At 37.9% G+C, this 21,660-nt stretch overlaps 1 protein-coding gene across 3 annotated transcripts; it reads right to left on the bottom strand.

Annotated features, from left to right (window-relative positions):
• Positions 1-912: 912 nt before the first annotated feature.
• Positions 913-20,809, bottom strand: LOC127425607 (tripartite motif-containing protein 46-like). 3 transcript variants are annotated; one of them, XM_051671772.1, is made up of 12 exons: positions 20,723-20,809; positions 17,969-18,227; positions 16,906-17,056; positions 15,373-15,571; positions 15,136-15,282; positions 12,767-12,862; positions 12,420-12,673; positions 12,165-12,286; positions 9,741-10,079; positions 6,712-6,941; positions 5,942-6,009; positions 913-3,551 (listed from the first exon to the last, which is right to left on the bottom strand). In XM_051671772.1, the coding sequence occupies exons 2-12, from the start codon at positions 18,219-18,221 to the stop codon at positions 3,113-3,115; spliced, it is 2,298 nt and encodes a 765-aa protein (XP_051527732.1). In that variant the 5' UTR covers positions 18,222-18,227; positions 20,723-20,809; the 3' UTR covers positions 913-3,112. The 3 variants fall into 3 exon arrangements, with proteins under 3 accessions (XP_051527732.1, XP_051527730.1, XP_051527731.1); XM_051671770.1 differs by lacking the exon at positions 20,723-20,809 and having other exon boundaries at positions 17,973-18,098; XM_051671771.1 differs by lacking the exons at positions 17,969-18,227; positions 20,723-20,809 and adding an exon at positions 16,525-16,724 and having other exon boundaries at positions 16,906-17,020.
• Positions 20,810-21,660: the final 851 nt, after the last annotated feature.

Raw genomic sequence — 21,660 nt, 5'->3', positions numbered from 1 at the left:
ACCTCTGTCTAGCCCTCCCTTACGGTCTAGACTGACACAGATGGCAACAACCAGTATAGACCTACAACAGCTGGTGGAGGTCTAAGCTCGTAACAAAGTGGATCAGCGGGCACAGCCAACACGACAAGCCACCGAGACTACGGACGGACCCTGTAGGGATATTTTAGTTTGTGGTACTTGGAGAAATGACTGGTCTTATTAAACGATAATCACAGAAGTTTAAGCAGCTGCAAAGCTTAAAAATGTCCCCCCTGACTCTTTCCCCCGACTGTGCATAAGATTTCCTGGTAAGGATTAGAGGCTGCAGCTACATGTGGTGTTGTGGCTACATACCTTCAGTCAGTCTAAAACCAATCTGTTGCTGAGTTTTCATTCTACCCAGGCTGAGAATCTTGGTAGATGAGGAAGATGGGGAAGAGAGTGAGAGAAAAAGAAAAAGATGACTGTGAAGATAAGAGAGAAAAACTGAGAATTGGAGATGGATCATGGAAAACGATGGTGAATGATGGAGGTGGCGCAAGAGAATGTCGTTTAGATGAGAGCAGAGACGGAAAAAATGGAAGAGAGAGAAAATCAACCTATGACACAAAATGTTTAAGAAATATCACTCTCAGCTTCTATTGGGTCATCACACTTTCAGTGAGGGCTAAAAATGTGGGAGTAAGAGATAGAAAGGCCACATATCTTCAGAAACGCAAGCCACAAGTGAAATCTGTGCTTTCAAAACTTTACATTTGTGAAACATTACATTCCATGAGAGGAAAACATTGGCTAACCCCGTCCTGTGGCTCATAGTTTCTCAAAGGGTCTGTCTAAGCTGAAACATACCTAACCACTCGACATTTTGGTTTCTATCCAATATGGCAGCAATTGAAGACATATGTGCATTTTCATATAAGAAGCTTTCTGAAGCAGCATATACACACATGGATATATGCATAACATAGTAACAACCTAACATAAAACTTAAGGAAAATTACTGACAATAATGTGCATTGAAAATAGGGTGCATGTATCATTTTGATGTTAAATACTGTGATAAACATAAGTGTACGGCCAGTCGGCCACCAATCCAAATGGAAAGTGTGTCATATCTTATTTTTCCATGCGACCTAAATTCTCTCTATAGCTGTGTTGACAAAAGACATTAATGGTGCAATTTGTAGTAGTCAAAGGTTTTTTTTTTTTTTTTTTTTAAGTATAATCCTCCTTGTTAGAGGACAGGGACTGGTATACAGTATTTGAATAAACTGCTGCCCCCTATTGATAAAAACACAGTAGTGCACCTTTTAATCCAAGTAGGGTACTATATGAAGTTAATTTTCAGATAATTATTTATTAGTGAAGGTAATATTCTGCCAGCAGGCAAAGCCACCATTCTCTCCAAAAAGATTTCAAAACTTCACTTTAAAGCCATTCCAGGGAAGCACAGCCCTACACCAGAATGAAATCAAGCACTTGGATCTAACGCTTAAAAAATATTCTCTACAAGCTTTAGTATGAATTTGCATAAAGTGATTTACAATGGTAGGATTAGTGCATTACACACATTTTCACACTTAAACACTTTTAATTGCATAAATATTGATTAAAGCTGTGTACTTCCAATCTATTGCATTGCAGATTTTTATTCTTAAAGAAATATTCTGGATTTAATTCAGTTTCAGCTCAGTCAACAACATTTGTGGCATAATTTTGATTACTACAATTAAGGATTTCCTTTATTTAAAAAAAAATTGAACGTTGCAGTTACAGTAAGGCACTTACAATGAAAGTAAATGGGGCCAGTCCATAAACGTTAAAATACACACTGTTTCAAAAGTATAGCCACGAGATGTAAACAATACACGTTTTAAGATTGTGTGAAAAAAAATAAAATAATCACTTACTAACCTTATCTGTGTAGAGTTATATCCAATATTACAACTTTGTTGTCATGAGGACATAAGTAACACAAGTGAATCTTATAATCTGGTAAATGGCATAACACCAGTGCATCCCTGACTGTATTACACTAAAATCATGTTAACATGTATAATGATTAAGTTTTGTGGGTATACTTTTGAAACTGTGTGTATTTTAATGTTTATGGACAGGCCCCATTCACTTCCATTATAAGTGTCTTACTGTAATCGCAAATTTAGCTTTTTTTTTTAAATATATAAACAAGGGATGAGTGAAAATGATTTTTTTCTGGTAATCAGCATTATGCCACAAATGTTGTCGACTGAGCTTAACTTGTATTGAACCCATAAAATTCCTTTAAGTGGATGAGATTCATCATTAGCCTAGCTTAACTTAACTCATCTTTAAATATTTTTTTTCCAGTTACACAGGGGAATTCCTAAACAACAATACAGATTTGTGTAAGCTATAGGGTAAGTGTGCCTTAATAATATTTATACTAATATTCATATACCTACAGCAGCCTAGAAGCCACATATTTTATCATAAAAATTAAGTATTGTGCATCTAAAGTAAAAGAAAAAGTAGCAAAAAGCATTTGATCTGGGATTAGATGTATACTGACTCCAGTTAAAAGCTGAAAGAGTTTAACAGATCTGTCCTGAAAGCACGTGGCTAAAGGGTAAAACAGCAGATGTTTACCATAGTAATGTGGGTTATAAAATGAGGCCTTGTGTAACAGTCTGCAGTTTCTGCTCTGTTTGGAAATTAATAAACACTGTGAAACACTGTATATTATATTATATTACCATACTATACAAGGTGAGAATCTAGTATAAAAACTTTGAGGCACATTTCCAATACTGGAACAGAGAGATCGCACCTTTTAAGCTGGGAAGTATACATTTTTGCCTATATGCTACTGTATATATAGTATACGTGTGGATATGCATTTTTTTTTTAAATATATTTGTAGGGTTTTATAGGTGGCATCACAAAATGAATTATTCATTTGCAAGCAATGCAGCAATAAGGCAAATATAATGTCAGACGAGAAGCAAAAATTGAGCAGAAATTTTTAAGAGGTTTATGTTGGGTACAGTTAAAAAAAACTTCTTTTAAAATGTAAATACAAAAACAATATTGAATCCGTCAATCCTGTGTATATCTGTTGGTATTTTCCTGGATACATGATATTTCAGTGGCCTCAGTTCAGTTTTGTAGCACGTGATTGGATGGTGACTCTTCGTACAGGCGTTTGATTTGCATTGCGATTGGCTACAAGCTCCTGTAGCTGCAGAGCTCCGCCTCCAATGAAACAGAATGCAGGACACACAGGGGCGGAGCAATCAACAGGTCCCTCCCACAGTGGGCGGAGCGAGTGGGCATCATAAAACGTGACACGCCCTTTCTCAAAGTCAAGACACACCCCCAGCCTCGGAGGGAGGGTATAGGTAACGCCAGTAGGTGAAGAAGGGCTGTTGCCATTAGTGAAGCCCGACTCTCTGTAATTGGCATTTCCGTGGTGGGAGTTGGCAGAGGGAGGCAGGTAGATTTTGCCCATGCCCATCGTGAGAAAAGAGAAAGGGGGAGGGGAATCGGATGAATCTTCAGCCCCACTGTCATGGCCGCTGTCTGGATCATATCTACAAGAAAGATGGTGTGGATTCAATTAGGTCTAAGTCATTAAATCAAATTTGACCCTATTAACTTTCACAATACACGTTCCTAGTCTTATTGCGCTTGATTAATCATTTAATGTTATTCCAAATAAAACAACAGTTGGGTCATTCCATGTCAACTCAACCAGAGGTCCCCAGCTCAAAATTTTGTTTTTGATCATTTTTTCAATGGTGAAAGATAAACATACATGATGATGAAAGCCAAAATATTACATGCCATGGATACATGTTTACTGAGTAATCCATGATTTTGTAGGGGGGTCAAACTGACAATATTTATCTATGATTTTTTAGCAAAGCTACAGGTAACAAAAAATAACCTTAGAAAGGTGGCCACATCATTATTTGATTTTTACACAGAGATGTGTTGGTCTATTACTAAAATCAGTTGATTTCAGCACCCCTTGATGCATTATATGCCAATTGTGTGCATCTAAAATGGGGGGAAAAACACTTTGCTTGTGTTGTTTTTCCAATGTTAGAGTGCCTATAACTCTCGAAGTGATAAAGTTATCTTAATATCCTTTTAGATTCTGGTTCAGAACAAAATTTCCTGCATTTTTAGGGCCCTATATGGGTAAATCCCAGAGATAGGGGGTTTTCAATGTGGCGCCATCCGTAAATTGTAATTTTTTTAACATTTTCAATAATTGACAACCAAATTTGTGTTACAGGGTCTGAAGTACAAATAGTGTTGAAACTAGAAATTTACCTTAAATAAACATAAATATAATAATGTCAAACTCTCGATTTGCGAGGGTCCGGAAATATGCTATTATGAAGAATAAGTGACGTGTGGCTCTTCAGTTAGTGCAATACCGGTATCTAGTTTTTGGACTTTTGAAATGTACATCTGCTAAGGTGTGAAATGCATCATTAGGGATCCAAATGTTTTTTCACATTTTTGGACTCACACCACTGACATAATGCAACAAGGGTTGCTGAAGTCAACTGATTTTAGTAATAGATGTGTAAAAATATAATAATGACACTGCCACCTTTCTAAGGTTAAATTTTTAGGCAGATGCTATTTACATTTAGTGCAAATACTGTTAGATACTATTTACACCCCTAATTAAATACTAACATACAGTATAGGAGCATCACTGTTTATTGTGTTTATTTAGAGTCCCACAGACACCCAACTACACCAACCCCTACGCCTTCTCTTAACCTAACAAAAATTGACCATGGTTTTACTGCAGTAAACATAGTATCACCATGGTATTTTGTAGTAAAATCATAGTAACCAAAAACGAAACATGGTTACTATATTAACACCATATTACTGTAGTAATACCATGGTAAATTGCATTGAAACTATGGCTTCCACAAAAAAAAAAAAAAAAAAAAAAAACATGGTTACTACAAAATTGCTATAGTAAAACTATGGTTCATTTTACCCAGATCAAACCTTTCTCTCAACTCCCTGAGCTTCACCGGGACCAAGTCACTGCAAGGAAACCAACCTTTGTATTCATTTTTATTTATTATTATGAGTAGTATTAAAGGAAATATTAAGAGTGGAGACAGGAAACAGGATGGAAAAAAGTGGGTCAAAATGCAAATTAGAACCAGTGTCATCCGCAAGAAAAAGGCACATCCACACAGCACTGCAGTGACACTAGAGGTGCAGTTTGTCTTTAATTTGTGTGTTTCTACTAGATTATTTGAGTGCAAATAGTTGCACTGTGTAGCAGGTGCTATTTACACCTAATGCAAATAGTCACTCTATTAGTCAATAATTTTTTTACCTGTAGTTTTTCTCCAAAATCATAGGTGAAAAATATTACTAAATATTGATCCATGGAATTAAATATTTTGGCTTTCTTCATCATTAATGTTTAACTTTCTTTAGAAAAAATATTAACAAAATCAAAAAGTATTAACAAAATCAATCATTTCCACCGGGGAAGTTTCTGAAATTTGGTTGATTTGACATGGAATTACCCAGTTTGTCTTCGATAATCTTTTACATCTGAAACTCCTTCGACTGGTTTAGTTTAGCTATGGAATATGGAATTTTCTGCATATCGCTGCCCCCTTCCGCATATCGCGGTGCCATTTTGCGGCCCGTTCTGCATAACGCGGCAGCTCATTTCAGCTTATCGCGGCCCATTAGTTCGTTTCACGGCCGGCCCGGTTCTCCCAGTGGCCAGTCCGCCCCTGATCAGCCCCAAAGTGCGTCGGCCCACCGGGAAAATGCCTGGTATGCCAGATTACCAATCCAGCCCTGATTACGGAAGTGAAACGGGTTGTAAATTGCATTTCATGTTGACTTTGACAATGGTGGGGTCATGACAGAAGCAAAGCAGGTAGTATTGGGTGTCTTTTTTGTCATCAGTTACTCTTACCGTGGGCTAGCCATGTCTTGAGGCAGATGAAACCATTCCTGAAGTTTGGACTCCAAGCCCACACCAACCTATAGAGCAGAGAGAATAGTGAAAGACAGGAAAAATCAATGCAAGTCTACTGAAATGTTTTGGTCGTTTTATAATTTTAACAGTTTGAGGTATCATTAATGTTTGTAGCACAAACAGTGTGGAAGCACAGTAAGTTGCATGTCAAAGTTTAATATTCAGGATTAAGGGTTTGTTTGAATCCATAAGCCTAAGTATGAGCAATGTTAATGATGCTTAACAGCAAGCACCACTAATAACAATGCTGATTTAAAAAAAAAAGGTTAACAGAAACAAACACATCCAATATTTTTTATAGAATTGTTCATGAATAATCAATTATTCACTGTTAATAATTTGATCGATTAAGCTTATCAATTGTCGATTAATCTAGCACAAATGCGCTCAGTAATCATGCAAGCAGACGGAGAAAAGACTGTATATACAGTCATCTGCCACTAGAGGGTACAGTACTGCTGAAAACATGAAACAGCTACTAGAACAACGTCTTTGACTGTTGCGCCATGTCTCACAGTTATTTTAGTGTCTCATGTATGGGTGCTGCATTTTTAAAATACCGTGTCACATGAAAAAAACTTCAACTTTTAAAAACGCATCTCAAGATCACCTATTCTGTTCTAATCTTTGCGCTGCATTTAGCTTTTTTTATTGCAAGAACTTTTTTACTGTCTGAACAGCCTATTCACCTTCTTTCTAAAACGTACCTTGACCAGGTAGGAGCCGGGCTCTACTGAGCATGCCCAATAGTGTCTACCCTGCGTTATGGCCACGTCACCCACAAGCAAGTCTGCCGTCAGGTGACAGGAAGTGAGGGCGCGATCAGCGGCCTGCAGCAGGGAGAGACCGGGCACACTGCGGGCACATTGCTGCTCCTTACTCACCACCAGTCTGTCCGTGTGAAGACCCCAACGGGAATCCAGGTAAAAATTCAACACTGGCGGAGGGGAAATGGACCAGGACCGAAGAAAGAGGGAAAGGGGAGGAGATGGCAGCAAGGGAAAACAGGACGAATTTTGAGGAGGAGGAAAGGACACCAAATGACACCAAAGGAATGGGTTGGGGAAAGGAAGAACAGAAGTATAGAACAGGAGATATATGCAAAAGGAGGACAAGGCATAAATATAGCAATCAGGAAAACGGTAAACAAGGAAACATACTCTGGGAATAGCAGGGTGAAAATCAAGACTGCAAATGGAGGAAGATTTGCATTCCAGAAGACAGGCAGAGAGGAAAAGCTTAACTCTATGATTATTATTTTAGAGATAAGGGTTACGCACACCAAGAGTGATGCAATGAATGACATGAGTCATAAACTAAAATCGCAATGACTTTTTGCACTAAATCTATTCATACCAAATGTGATGCAAATTTTCTTCAGTCTCTGAGAGAAGTTTGCATACCTGAACAAAAAGTCATGCTGAACATTCACTGTGAAATTTGTGCTCGCTGTATTGAGGCCTTTTGAAACGAAAAGCAAGGATACTTTTTTTAGAATTTTTATGCAACATGCCAAATGTTTGTTTTTTTTCTTTTCGTCAAACAATATTTTCAAATAAAATAAAAAGGTTTGAACATTATTTGCAATCAAACACTTGTTTTTATTCATAGCAGCTAGTGTTAGGTTTAGTCATGAATGTCTGCCTTTTGTCTGGACGGTACAAACCTTGGATTATTGTTTGTAACATGGGCCTTCACTTACTGCGATCAATAAACATTATATAGCATTAAAGTTTGCTTGTGCCCACATTTACAAAACAAATTGGTCAATCTCTTCATATCAAAATATTTCACTACATCACAGGGTAGAAATAAATATACAGTGAATTAAACAATAAATGGCTTGTATAATGAAAACTATGAGGGAAATATAAACAAGAAAAACAGAGGAAAGAAAAGGGATACAACAACAGAAAGCATTTTAAAAGGAAATAGGGAAGGTGGCTGTACAGAGCTATCATTACTAGAGCCGAGAAACAAAACATGGCAAAGTAAAGAGGGGGAGAGATGTGAATGGATAAAAAAAAAAGTAGATAAAGAATAAAGAGAATAGAAAATGAGTAAATGAGCATCTTTATGGAAAATATTGGCATATGGATAATGTCTTGAATGTGTATATGTTAAAGTTAACATGAAATAAAAATAGACCCATTTACTTTTTAATACACGTTCCTGGTCAAATTGGGAATGTTAAACTGGTGCACATTACTCAAAAAAAAAAAATCTTTCATCAAAATATGTAATAACTTGCTCTGCCTCAGAAACAACTTTTCTTTTGGCTGATATCACCAGTCTCTTTAATTTTTCAACCCTTCCAATTCAACCACCAGTTATATAGAGATCACTTTGCAATGTTTAATCAAATGTCCCGGCCTTCCTTTTTGTTTATATTTTAACTGAATATCTTTGGAAATACATCACTTTACAGAGGTAAAATGGGTTTCATGTTGACTTTAAAGGGGTCATGTCATGAGGAATCAGATTTTCCTTGATATTTTGACATATAAGTGGTCAATCAACTATAAAAACATACTGTAAATTCCAGGACTCAAAATTTAATCCCTAATGTGATAAAAGCATTTATTGAAACAAAGCTGCAAAAATGCCTTGATCTCTACTTCCGCGACTTCCCTATGTCATTTAGGGCCCATTATTTCATGACCGCCTCAACATTGGAAAAACATCAATGCTGACTTTACGTCCTTGGCCCCGCCCACTGGTGCTTCAGTTCGTAAACTGAGAGAGAGCAGGACAGACAGGCCTAGTGTGACCTAACTACACCAAAGTATTCCATCTGGAGTATTCTGAATTACTTTTGTATATAAACATGCACTACACAGACATCTTTGATCACTGTAATGTATCTGGTGCTGCTTTTAAAAGTCAAGTTACAAGAGATGCCATCATCAGCTGCAGTGCCTCTTGCTAGTTTGAGCACAAACACGCTCATCTGCACTATTTTTAATTGTTGGTGTATGTAAGCATGCACTAGATGGATGTCTTTGACCGTATTTATGCATTTTAAGCGATGTGATGCTGTATGTGTAGCCGTCTATTCACCGTGCTTTGGACTATATATGTGCGGGAGGGGGGATTGTATGTTTTTTCGGCTCATATCAGCGTGCATTGCTTGTGAACTAGTCATTATACGATTTAAGCTGTGCAAAGGAACTGTTACTGAAGGATGGGGTAGTTAAAAACATAAGTAAACAGTTTCACTCATGAATATTTCAAATGTCATGACTGTTTGATAGTGTATGGTGCTGAATATTAACAGTTGTGCTTGAGATTAACAGTGTAGTACTGTATATTCCGATGCAATGTGTTGGATGTGAATTATGTGTAAACCCTGAAATTTCATTTTATAATGTTGAGGGGCTATTCATTCTCTTCCGATTGAGGTTGCTGAATTTGAGGGGCTGCATGATGTTAGCCAATCATAACAGTGGCCATTTATATTAAAGTTTTAAGGAGGCGCTTAGGCCAAAACCGAGCGTTTCAGACAGAGGGCCAGAGACAGGGTGGATCATATGATCATATATTACTAAATTATGACTGTTTTAGTGCCAAAAAAACATTACTTACATTATCAGTGAACCTCAGGGAATATAATAAAACTATTTAAAAAAAAAAAAAAAAAGAGCATTTCATGACCCCTTTAAAGAGACTTCACATGTAGGTTCATAGACTAAGCTCATATAAATGTAAATGTGTTCTGTGTGTATACGGTCCTCACCGGGAGCTGGTGGTGTGTGTAAATATACTTCCTCACTGTATTCTCCAAACCCTGTTTTGTTGCAGCCTCTCACTCGCAGCACATAAACACTGTCCATCTCCAGCCTGTCAATCACCGCACAGGTCCCGGTCACCTCGTCCATTCTCTGCCAGCCCCAGCGAGCGGCAGCCAATCCCCCACGGATACCCCCTCTGGCCCCACCCCCTGGCACAACTCCACGCCGGCGGAATTCCACAGAGAAATGCCAGGCGGGAGTGGATTCTTGAGGTAACCGCCAACACAGGAAGAGCTGGTCGTAGGCAAGAGTTCGCTGGGTGTCGATAACAGGGGCAAGAGGGGCTGAGGTGAAATGACAGTTTGGGTCAGGCTGGATTTTGTGGTGTTACAGGTATCATAACTTATGATGGTTATCTGTCACAATAGATTAGACTCACAAAAAGAGAACCATACTGCCAAAGTTAACACATTAACTAATGAGATTGAAGGAATGTTCCAAGTTCAATACAATTTGGAATTGAATGAGGCCAGTCCATTAAACACACTGTTTCAAAAGAATAGCCACAAGACTTTATATACATTATATATGTTACCATGATTTTAGTGTGATATAATCAAGGAATTACCTAAATTTAAGCCATTTTAAATGTTTACAGATTACAGGGTTTCTTGCATTACGTCATCATGACAACAAAGTAGTACTATTCGAAATAGCTTACTAACGCAGATAAGGTTAGTAAGCAGTTTTATCACACTTAAATCATGTTAACTTGTATAATGTTTATATCTTGTGGCTATCCTTCTGAAACAGTGCGTTTAATGGATTGACCCCATTTACTTCCATTGAAAGTACCTTACTGTAACCCAGAATTTTGCTATTTTTAAATAAATGAGGGACAAGTTGAAATCATTTTTGTGGTAATCAGCATTATGCTGCAAATGTTGTTGATTGAGCTTAACTTGTATTAAGCCCAGAACATTCCTTTAATTAAATATTATTAATGCTGTACAATTTACATAATTTGACATTTAAACTATTTCATTCTGTTTTCATTCTGCCTGATTTCTAAAGAATTGTCAGAATAAGAGCATGATGGAGAAAGAACTTCTTTATGGCTAATTTATTTATAAAACAAATCCAGATGAGGCTTACAAGACATACAGTCTTAATATGGCAGAATGTAATTATTATCAAAGCTCAACAAGTCTGCAATATCACAGATGAGAAAAACACATCATTGATGAAACTAATGTTAAGAAAGCCGTCAGAGAACTTCATACATTAAACAACAGTACATCAATAATGTTAATAATATTTTATTTTATTTCCTTAAAACAGGAACTGAATGTATTAAAAATGTATGCACAACATTTTGGAATGAATTTATTTATTTTTTTTATTCAGAAGGAAATTAAATAAAAAAATTAAATAAATAAAAATCATGAGATTTTTGTTTTCTCTGTGTTTCTTGTTTCAGTTTAGTTCGTTTTTTATTTTAATTTTAGTTTTTGTATTTTATGGCTGCCAAAGCAACAGCATTTGTAAAAATTCATTACAAATAGTTTGTAGATATTTTGTAAAGAATCATTTTTCCTGTCCAACTGAAAAAAATCTGGGATTTGATCAAAAGAGGGTCTTCAAAGGTTCTTCTTCCCAGTATTGAGTATTTCTTCATTTTTGCTTTTGACTATGATAGGAGACATCCTAAGCCTACTTTAAAAGTTTCTTAAAATTTTATAGTTCCTGTGGCTCAATTGGTAGCGCATGGCACTAGCAACACCAAGGTAATGGGTTTGATTCCCAGGGAACACACAAACCGATAAAATGTGTACCTTGAATGCATTGCAAGTCGCTTTGGATAAAAGCGTCTCCTAAATACATAAATTTAGAAGTATGATGTCAGGTTATGTGGCATTTGGATCATAATTAAAAGTGGCAAGAAATTTAAAATTTCCAAAAGTGTCCTAATTTGCCCATATTCACTCTACTATGTATCAAAAACTAAAATTAATTCAAGGTCATTTTTATTTTATTTTAGTTATACATTTTTGTTATTTATAGGAGTTATAAAAAAGTATTTTAGTTTAGTTTGTTTTTTTCCTAATTCAGTTTTTAAATAAAAATATGTTTTAATTTAGTTTTTGTTGTAGTTTTCGTTTCCGATAATAACGCTGGTTCAGAGTTCACACCAAACACGCTTTTTAGTCTGTCTGCACTGTTTTTCAATTGTTTTCTATACACATGCACTAGACAAACGTCTATGATCATTGCACTGTGTCGTGCACAGGAGCGCCACACTTTTTAGACGCTGTTAAAAGACTCCTCGAGACAACTGTTTGTGGCGCTGCATCTAGATTTTTTACCGCAAGGACATGTTCTGTGTGAACAGCCCTTAAAAGTGTTGAAAAGATATTCCTTGTTCTTACCCTGGATGAAGTTCAAGTCAGTGAGGAGCTTAAGCTCTCTCGAAACATCAAGTTGGAAATGACGGAACGAGGGATCCGCAGAGAGAGAGAAGTGCTGCAAAGATTCAATGGACTGGGACAATCTGAGAGAGAGATGGAGTTTTATTATAGAATTAACTCACTTGCTCACTTATTGCCCTCTGTTTCAGATTTGCAGCTACAGAATTCAATATTATTAATCAATTAGTAGGATGTAAGGTGGGTTGGCTGTCCCACCTTTTGTGTGTTATTCTGGCTGCATGCACAAAGCTGGACGGGTCATTTTCTTTAAGCAGCTCGTGTGTAAAAGCCATCAAGCCGGCGTGCTCCAGAAGACTGCGTTTTTCTGTCACCTGATTGGCCAGGGCATCTGCCCTTCTCTGCTGCGAGCTTTCCAGAGCCTGGGCCAGCACAGACTGTCGCTCGGTTAGCAATGCCATTATCTCCTTCACGCAGTGAGAGAGCTGCTCTTTGGCTGATATACTGTTCACCTGCATGCACACACGTACACACACACACACACGTTTAGTGTATAAAACATCTGATTAACTGATTAGTGACAGGAACAGAAAAAGGGGGCGAACCTCAGTTTGAGTGATGGCATTCTCCAGTTGGGTAATCTGTGTCAATACCATGTCCTGATTGGACAGGATATAGTTAACCTCCTTGGTGATCTTGTCCTAGGATGAAAAAATACTTTTCTGAAATAAAGAGATTCGTTTAAAGAATATGAGATCAAGGGGGGCCTGGGCAGCTCAGTGGTAAAATACGCTGGCTACCACCCCTGGAGTTCACTAGCTTGCTAGTTCAAATCCCAGGGCATGCTGAGTGACTCCAGCCAGGTCTCCTAAGCAACCAAATTGGCCCGGTTGCTAGGGAGGGTAGAGTCACATGGGGTAAACTCCTTGTGGTCGCTATAATGTGGGGCATGTGGTGAGTTGAGCGTGGTTGCTGCAGTGGATGGCGTGAAGCCTCCACACGCGCTATGTCTCTGTGGCAACACGCTCAACAAGCCACATGATAAGATGTGCGGGTTGATGGTCTCAGATACAGAGGCAACTGAGATTCATCCTCCACCACCCAGATTGAGGCAAGTCACTACGCCACCATGAGGACTTAGAGTGCATTGGGAATTCCAAATTGGGGAGAAAAGGGGAGAAAAAAGAATATGAGATCATGATAGTGCTGGTCTAATTTTAATACATTTTGGCCAACTTTTAATTACAGCATGTCTACTGACTTTATGGCTTTGGTGATGGGGGAGTGGCCGAGCGACGTCTGTGGAGAGCGAGGCTGCGAGAAGAAGAATGATGAGGACTGACACCTGTGGGAAATTATTTCTAAAAGCTGTTTGTGTTTGCAGTGAAAGCTGAGAGGAATAAAAGAATAGTCCAGACCGCCAGAGGGGAGAGAGAGAGCGACACACGAACCTGGCTGTGTGTGTGATTCTCTAACAATTCTCTAACTTTCTTTCAAGGAGGAAGCGGGAGCCGGATAACCAATTCAACGTGAGTCTTTATCCCTTATACTTTTCAGTATATACACACACACTAATGCTTTTCAGCACAGCCAATCACACACACACATTCAGGTTCGTGTGTCGCTCTCTCTCTCCCCTCCGGCGGTCTGGACTGCTCTTTTATTCCTCTCAGCTCTCACTGCAAACACAAACACAAACAGCTGTTAGAGATAATTTCCCACAAGTGTCAGTCCTCACCATTCTTCCTCTCGCGGCCTCGCTCTCCACAGACGTCGCTGGGCCTCGCACCCATCACCACAATGGCATGTAAACATATTTATATCAAAGATTTATACCTTTAAAATGTGTCTAATTAACATTAAAATGAACATTTTAACATGTTTATATTAAAATAATTAAAATAAATGATGACTAACTAATTTCTTGCAAGTTCTTTGAGACAAAGTATAAAATAAATATATTTCTGATTATATTTTAATGTTTTTTTTATGTACCAGGTACCATGAATAATCACAGAAAACTGTGCAATTAATTAGTTTTAAAAATGTAATCGATTCACAGCCCTATATATAATATAATACAGGTATAATATAATATAAAACTTCTATGACTTTACTATTCTAGTACTGAGCTGAAATTTGGTATGGCAGCACTACTTGAAACTGCCATTAGGTGGCACTGCTGTTGCATTCTTAAAAATTAAACAGATCAAGTGTTAAAGGGATACTTCTTCCAAAAATGTAAATTCTCTCATCATTTACTCACCCTCATGCCATCCCAGATGTGCATGACTTTCTTTCTTCTGCAGAACTCAAATGACATTTTTTAGAGAATATTTCAGCTCTATAGGTCCATGCAATGGGAATGGTGACCAGACCTTTGAAAGTCCAAAATGCACAAAAGGCAGCATAAAAGTAATCCATACGACTAGTAATCCATGTCTTCAGAAGAGATATTATTGGTGTGGGTGAGAAACAGATCAATATTTAAGTCATGTTTTACTCTAGATTCTCCTCCCTACCCAGTACGGGGCGATATGCTCAAAGAATGCGAATCGCCAAAAACCAAAGAAGAAAGTGAAAGTGGAGCTTGATAGTTAAAAAGGACTTAAATATTGACCTGTTTCTAACCCACATCTATCATATCACTTGTGAAGACATGGATTTAACCACTGGAGTCTTATGGATTACTTTAATGCTGCTTTTATCTGCTTTTTTTCAAAGTTCTGGCCATCGTTCACTTGCATTGTATGGACCTACAGAACTGAGATATTCTTCTAAAAATCTTTGTTTGTGTTCAGAAGAAAGAATTTCATACAAATCTGGGATGACATGAGGGTGAGTTAATGATGAGAGAATTTACATTTTTGGGTGAACTATCCCTTTCAAACAAATGCTTTAGAAAAAGAAAATCATGTCAACTTGATATGAGACAGGGTTAGGGTCTAACCCTGATGCTGAATTTAATACATACCTTGAGAGTCTGATAGGCCTGGGTGACGGGTGCGATCTTGTGACCTCCGTGAACTCGGCGCAATTTACAAAGCGCACAAAGAAGCATCTGACACGACTTGCAGTAAAACTGCAGCCTTTCCTGATCATGTTCTGGACAAGTCAACACCTAGAGAGAGGAAAAGAGAGAAACTTCATGGTATACAATGGTCAAAATATGTAGATTCATAAGACCTTATTTAAAGACAAAGTGGCTCACCTTTGGCCTAAAGTTTAGGGTAGGCAGAACATGTTCGTGCTGGGCACGGGGAGTGCCCCAAGGGTGGTAGAGTTTAAAGCACTCATTACAGAAGCTGGCTCTGCAGTCAGCACAACCTTTAGTGGCCTCCAGGGCCTGCGGTGGTTTACAGAACTGACACATAACAGCTACACTACCCAGACTCACTGTGTGTCTGTACCTAGAGAGCGAAAGATCGAGATATAGAGAGAAAGAGAGAAAGGGTGATCCTGCAAAGGGACATTTGTTTGTCTGTCTGAACATGTTTTTTAATGGAGGTTTAACAATATGAAAAACACTGGGTAAATTGTGTCTAGTCTTATAAATGTGAGTGTAAATGTGTGGAAATACAGTGAGGTTTTAGGATTTTGAAAATTAAAAACCAAAAAGAAATATTTCAGATTCATGTTAAAGGAATATTCTGGGTTCAATACAAGTTAAGCTCGATCGACAGCAGTTGTGGCATAATGTTGATTACCACAAAAATTCACTTTGACTTGCCTATTCTTTTCTTTAAAAAAATACAATAAAATCTGGTTTACAGTGAGACACTTACAATAGAAGTGAATGGAGCCAATCTGTAAACATTAAAATACTCACCGTTTCAAAAGTATAGCCACGAGACGTTAACAATATGCATGTTAACATGATTTTAGTGTGATAAAATCGAACTTAAATGACAATGTAATGTCAACAAACCCTAAAACGACTGTAAAAGTTATGATTTAAACAACGTTACAGCTCAAATAATAATAATATTTTAACAGAAGAATTAATGTAAGTGCTTTTATAAAATGATAAGCTCACATTTCTGCATTTAATCTCTCCAAAAATTGGCTCCATTCACTTCCATTGTAAGTGCCTCACTGCAATTTATTTATTTAATTTTTTTTTTTGGTAATCAACATTATGCCACAAATGCTGTCGATTGAGCTTATCTTGTATTAAACCCGGAATATTCCTTTAACTTCTTTGCATAAAAGGTCAGATTTGACTTGCTTTCGCTAAAGCACACAAGATGCTCTATGGAACATTCTCAAAACATGCTCAATAACATGGATCGTCAGGTTTTACACAAACTTGTCCCATACCACCTTGAGTGTGTCCGGTCATTAAAGCAAAAGGGGGACATACCTATGTAAACTACACTCACTAAGCACTTTATTAGAAACTATTGTCCTTATAAAGTGCCTGACGTGGTCATCTGCTGTTGTAGCCCATCTGCTTCAAGGTTCGACATGTTGTGCATTCTGAGATGCTATTCTGCTCACTACAATTCTTTCTGTCAGCTCGAACCAGTCTGGCCATTCTCCGTCGACCTCCCTCTAGTCTTCCTAATAAAGTGCACAGTGAGTGTATGTAAACAATCAAATATTTATGCTGATAATATATTGTTTATTAAACTATTAACCTAGATAATGCAATACAGAAACGTTTTCACTAGAGGCTTCAGACTTTTGTACCCCCCGTATCTAAATGTGTTTGTGTGTGTTTTTGTTTGTGTGTGTATATTACCTTTCCACAATCCTCTCCAGCGTAAGGTTCCTCATGCACTCAGCCAATCCTCTCTCACCCAGTTCTACATCTCGCCCACATGGGGCACAAGGGAAAAGCATGAGTGGCTGAGGACCCTCCTTTTGCCTGCGACTCGGGTGTGTCCCAGAACCTAAACACACACACACACACACACACACACACACACACACACAGAATGATCATGCAATTGATAACTTGGCATCTGCACAAATACAAATATAATTACAACTATGCAAAAAAAAAAAAAAAAATGTCCACCTTTTTTTCTTTTGATTTTGGGGTGAAAATTGACTTAGACATGTTTTTGATAAGATTAACCTACTCGCTGAACAACAGAATGAATTTAATTTGAAATTATTCAATATGTAAACTGTTACATGTTGCATTGCTCTTGTTTTGTTCTATTAAATGCAAGTAAAACAGAAAATCTTTAAAAGAACATCAAACGCATGGAAAGTGTGTTATAATAATTATATAATATTCTGTATAATTATAACAAATACATTATACACATGATGTTTGAGACAGCACCACAGATTTATATAATCCTTTTTTTTTTCCTGAAAAGGAAATTGCTGTACGCATTCATCAAAGACTATAAATGTACTTGTAACCTTGATGCACAAACTCTGCCCAAATTTTTTTTTTATGTAAAAGCACCGCTGTCGTGTAGAGTATACGGTGGCTCAGCAAAGAGTTATTTGCAATCTGACGAAACACATTTATTTCAACTTTCATAAGCAAATATTTTACCTATTTGTTGCAAAAACAGTTTTGAGTTTTGCTGATTATTTTCGTTAAGCAATTTCACTCTTTGAGTAGTAGTTTGAGCAGCTTTTGGGAGCAATGTTGCAGACACCAAAAACAATAGTCTGTACTTCCCCACTTTTATTGAAGCTGCCACTGCACTGAAGGATACACATGCGGTTTCGGAATAGCCAACTACCATGGTACTCTTACTGTTTTCATAGTATATGATATGGCAGAAATGATAAGGGTGGTATGCTATTTCAAACCTAACCGCACACTCTCTTGTCTTTACTCACCTGACGCAACAAGCGATCAACGCGGTCAGTTTTGGGCATGGGTCTGCGCATCTGGCGAGGGGACCATGTGTTGGGGGTGGAGGCGGGTGAGTTAGGCTCTGGGGGCAGCTCGAGCAGCGGGTACCCGCTCTGCACCAGCACCTCGGAGGCACACATCAGACACACGCTGTGCAGGCAGGGGAGCACAATGGGCTGCTTTACAATGTCCTTGCACACCGGACACTGCAACTCCTGCTCCATACTCTTCATATTGGACTGAAAAGAGGGATGAGAGAAAGAAAAGAAGAAGAAAATGAATGAGAAAAATGGCTGTAATTTCTGAGCCACTAAATTCATCAAATAATAAAGGCTGTTTTCAAACAGATTTCAGAATGGTCTATCTGAACCTCTTGCAACCCTGCATCCTTCTGCGCAGGCTTTGTGTTTTGTCTTTGCTATGCATCATTTCATTTAATTTAAACCGACTGATCTCAATTCAGGACACTCTGGGCTGTCATTAAAGGGTTCAACTTTTGACGCACCGAGTCATGTGACAAAACAACATGGCGCAGATCACAGCAGAGTTTGTCATTGGGAGAAACTGCAACACAAATACATCTGGTAAGAAACCTCATTAAGTTTTTACATTGAAACCTGGTTGAGTCAAATGATTAGAGTATCTAGTTTCTTCTGATATGCCATTTTACTCATTTGAGCACTTTATCGCTAAGCGGCATGACATTAAACACAATGACTGCTTATGAGGACTATAGGACTCAGAAATTCCTATCTTTACTGTGCATTTTCATATTGAGAATCAATAGGTTCATCCAAAAGCTGAAAACCTGCTTTCAGAGGCTTTATATAGAATTAGGATATAAATAAGGTGCATTTCGAACTGTTCTGAGACCAGTGCAGATAGACAGCACATTGGAGGTTAAGTCATTCACTAAATAGGGAGCAAGGGAGCATCCACTAGATTTCCTATGAAGCCAAGTGCATTCAATCCAAACTTTCCATCAAAAGTTTTGTTTCAGGCTGCAGATGATGTTTGAACCAATCAACATGGTTGGCAGACATGGGACAATGGTAATCAGTATGTTTGTTTGACAGTGCAAAGAAAGAACATTGAGATTTTGTAACGTAAAAGTCAATTCAAGTCAAATACATTTTTTTATTTGTATAGTTTTTTATTTGTGCTTTTCCCAATACACACTGTTCCAAAGCAGCTTTACAGAAAATCAGCTATAATGTCTGTAACATCTTAAAAACATGAATAACCAACACTCCTGGAAACATAATAAACAATTTGATTTAAAAAAAAAAAAAAAAGTTGACTTTCTATAGCTTGGTATTATGTAAAATTTCACAGCTCAGTCCTGCTGTCCACATATGAGGACATACATTTTTAGGAAAACTATTTGCTCTAAAAATATATATATTATTTTTTATGCATGCTTAATAGGTGCTACTAGTTACAAATCAAAAAGGGAAATGGAAAATGCACACAGCAGTCACGCTCTGGTTTCATGAGGTTAATACCTCCAAATATGTGCTAGAATTACATGCATCTCTATAATAAAAAAAAATGAGGTGAAAGACATTGCAAATTATTTTAGAAAGAAAAAGTAGCAATAGGAAGATTTTTCTCAATACCCGGCTGTTCAGAGATGTATATCTTTATAAATAGCTGTCTCTGGTAGGTTGCTACACGCCTGCAGTGCTCTTTAAAATTGATAGTGACTTGATGTTAATGATTTAAGCAAGCTGCTGGTGCCCTCGGAAACTCTCCAAAGCCGCATCAGCTAAAAAATGACCTCATCCATAAGACTAATCTGTCATAGACATGTGGTTATCTGATGCCTGGTTTTTCCAAACAATCATACATGCACACCACCCATACACACCTTCCCAACGGCGCATAACATAGGTAAACAGAAGTAAAACCAGGTGTGCCCAATAAGAATGAGTCGAGAATGACTTCTGTATTTGGGAGAGGAGATGAGGAGTTCATTGATATATGGGGGGGGTTGCAGCATGAAGCATTTACCTATGTTTCCACTGATAATGGTATAAATAATGTACTTGCTTGTTTTGATTATTGAGGGGGTTACCTCCCCCCTCATCCCCCCTGAAATAATCATATTATCCCATCCAAAAAAACAGTAAGATGATTATAGTTTTTAGTCTGTTGTTTAATATAGCTGGCCACCCATGCACTGGCCTGTCCTTTACAATTACAGTGTCATCTTGTAATCTAACCAGTACCGCTATGCATTAGACAAGCATTTTGTAAATGTAGCTTTTTCCTTTAAAATCATACTTTAACGCGTTAGAAAGCCGTGCATCCGTTTAAACACATTATTTGGCTTGTTTCTCACCACGCCGTCATTTACCAAAGTCAACTGGTCTTTTACGTCATCCAACCTCGCAATGCGATATATTTAACCTGATCTTACTAGAAAATAAACACAATCGAGGTTTGACCTTAAGAGATGAATCTGTGATGGGCTGCATGGCAGACCGGCTCAAGCTCTGGTCGGCAGCGTCCTTACCTTCATCTGATGTCTGTGCGCCATCACGCGCTGCTAAATGAGCACTAAATGAGCGAATCACTTCAGATAATGCCAATGTAAAGCCTACTTGCAGTATTCAACTGCTAAATAGAAATTATTAGACACGGAAGCGCATGCTGTAGAAATATCGAATGACCACATGCGCGATGCTGATTAAATACAAGCCATTTTATTCATGCGAATAGCAGAATGTACCGTTTATTCTTCGTTTCTTCGCTGTAGATGCACATATGTCATTGGGCAGATCTTCCTTTTGCCTCCATTGTCGCTTTCAGGTTGAAATGTGGGTTAGCAGGATGCCGCAACATCCTTTCATACGCTAAAGAATCGTTATTTTGAACTTTTTGATTATTTTTAATGACTCGGTCGAACCGATTTGCAAAGTGTTTGTAGAGAACTCAACGGGTAGGGACGGGGTTTTTTTAGGAGTAAAACTGAGATGGGAACAATATTGTTAACAATACTGAGAATAATTGATTATATTAATAAATTAAATTACTATTAGGCTATTATTGGGAACACGATTGTTAGTGACGTTAACAATACTACTGGAGCCATAAACAACGCAGCATTTGATGCAATCGGTATAATAGTGAACACATGGTCATAAACAGCAACATCTAAACAAAAATGACTTCTGAATGATGACTTGGTTTTTCTAACGGGTTCATAGAAATGAACTGTCCAAACAAAATTATTCGCTTAAATGAGTCAGACTTCCCAACGCTGCTCTGTCTGGCGCCTGCATCCCGTTTCCGTGGCAACGAGCACATGAGTTGCACGCTGCAGGTTTTACCAGAGATTAGCAGAGCGCCAATTCTATTAAAATGAATGGGAGCAATTGGAAACCTCAAAGAATGTGGAGAAGGAAGTCCCGCCTTCACAGGTAAAATAGCAAATCACCTTTTAGATACAGACATCGCCTGTCAATCAACTCGAGAACGCGCGTGCGCATTAGCTATACAAGCCGAGAAAGTTGCGTTTCTTAGCGTTATATACGGTGGCCGTGAAGTGCAAAACAAAACAACAAATCTAAAACATAACAGCAAATCCAGACAAAATAACTATTCATAAACACATTAACAAATCATAAAACACAACGGCAAATCAGAAAACAAAAGAGCAAATCAGAA

This window comes from Myxocyprinus asiaticus, chromosome 34 (assembly GCF_019703515.2).
Source record: "Myxocyprinus asiaticus isolate MX2 ecotype Aquarium Trade chromosome 34, UBuf_Myxa_2, whole genome shotgun sequence".
NCBI classification, from domain to species: Eukaryota; Metazoa; Chordata; class Actinopteri; order Cypriniformes; family Catostomidae; genus Myxocyprinus; species Myxocyprinus asiaticus.
This window is presented reverse-complemented; position numbering and strand designations above follow the sequence as displayed.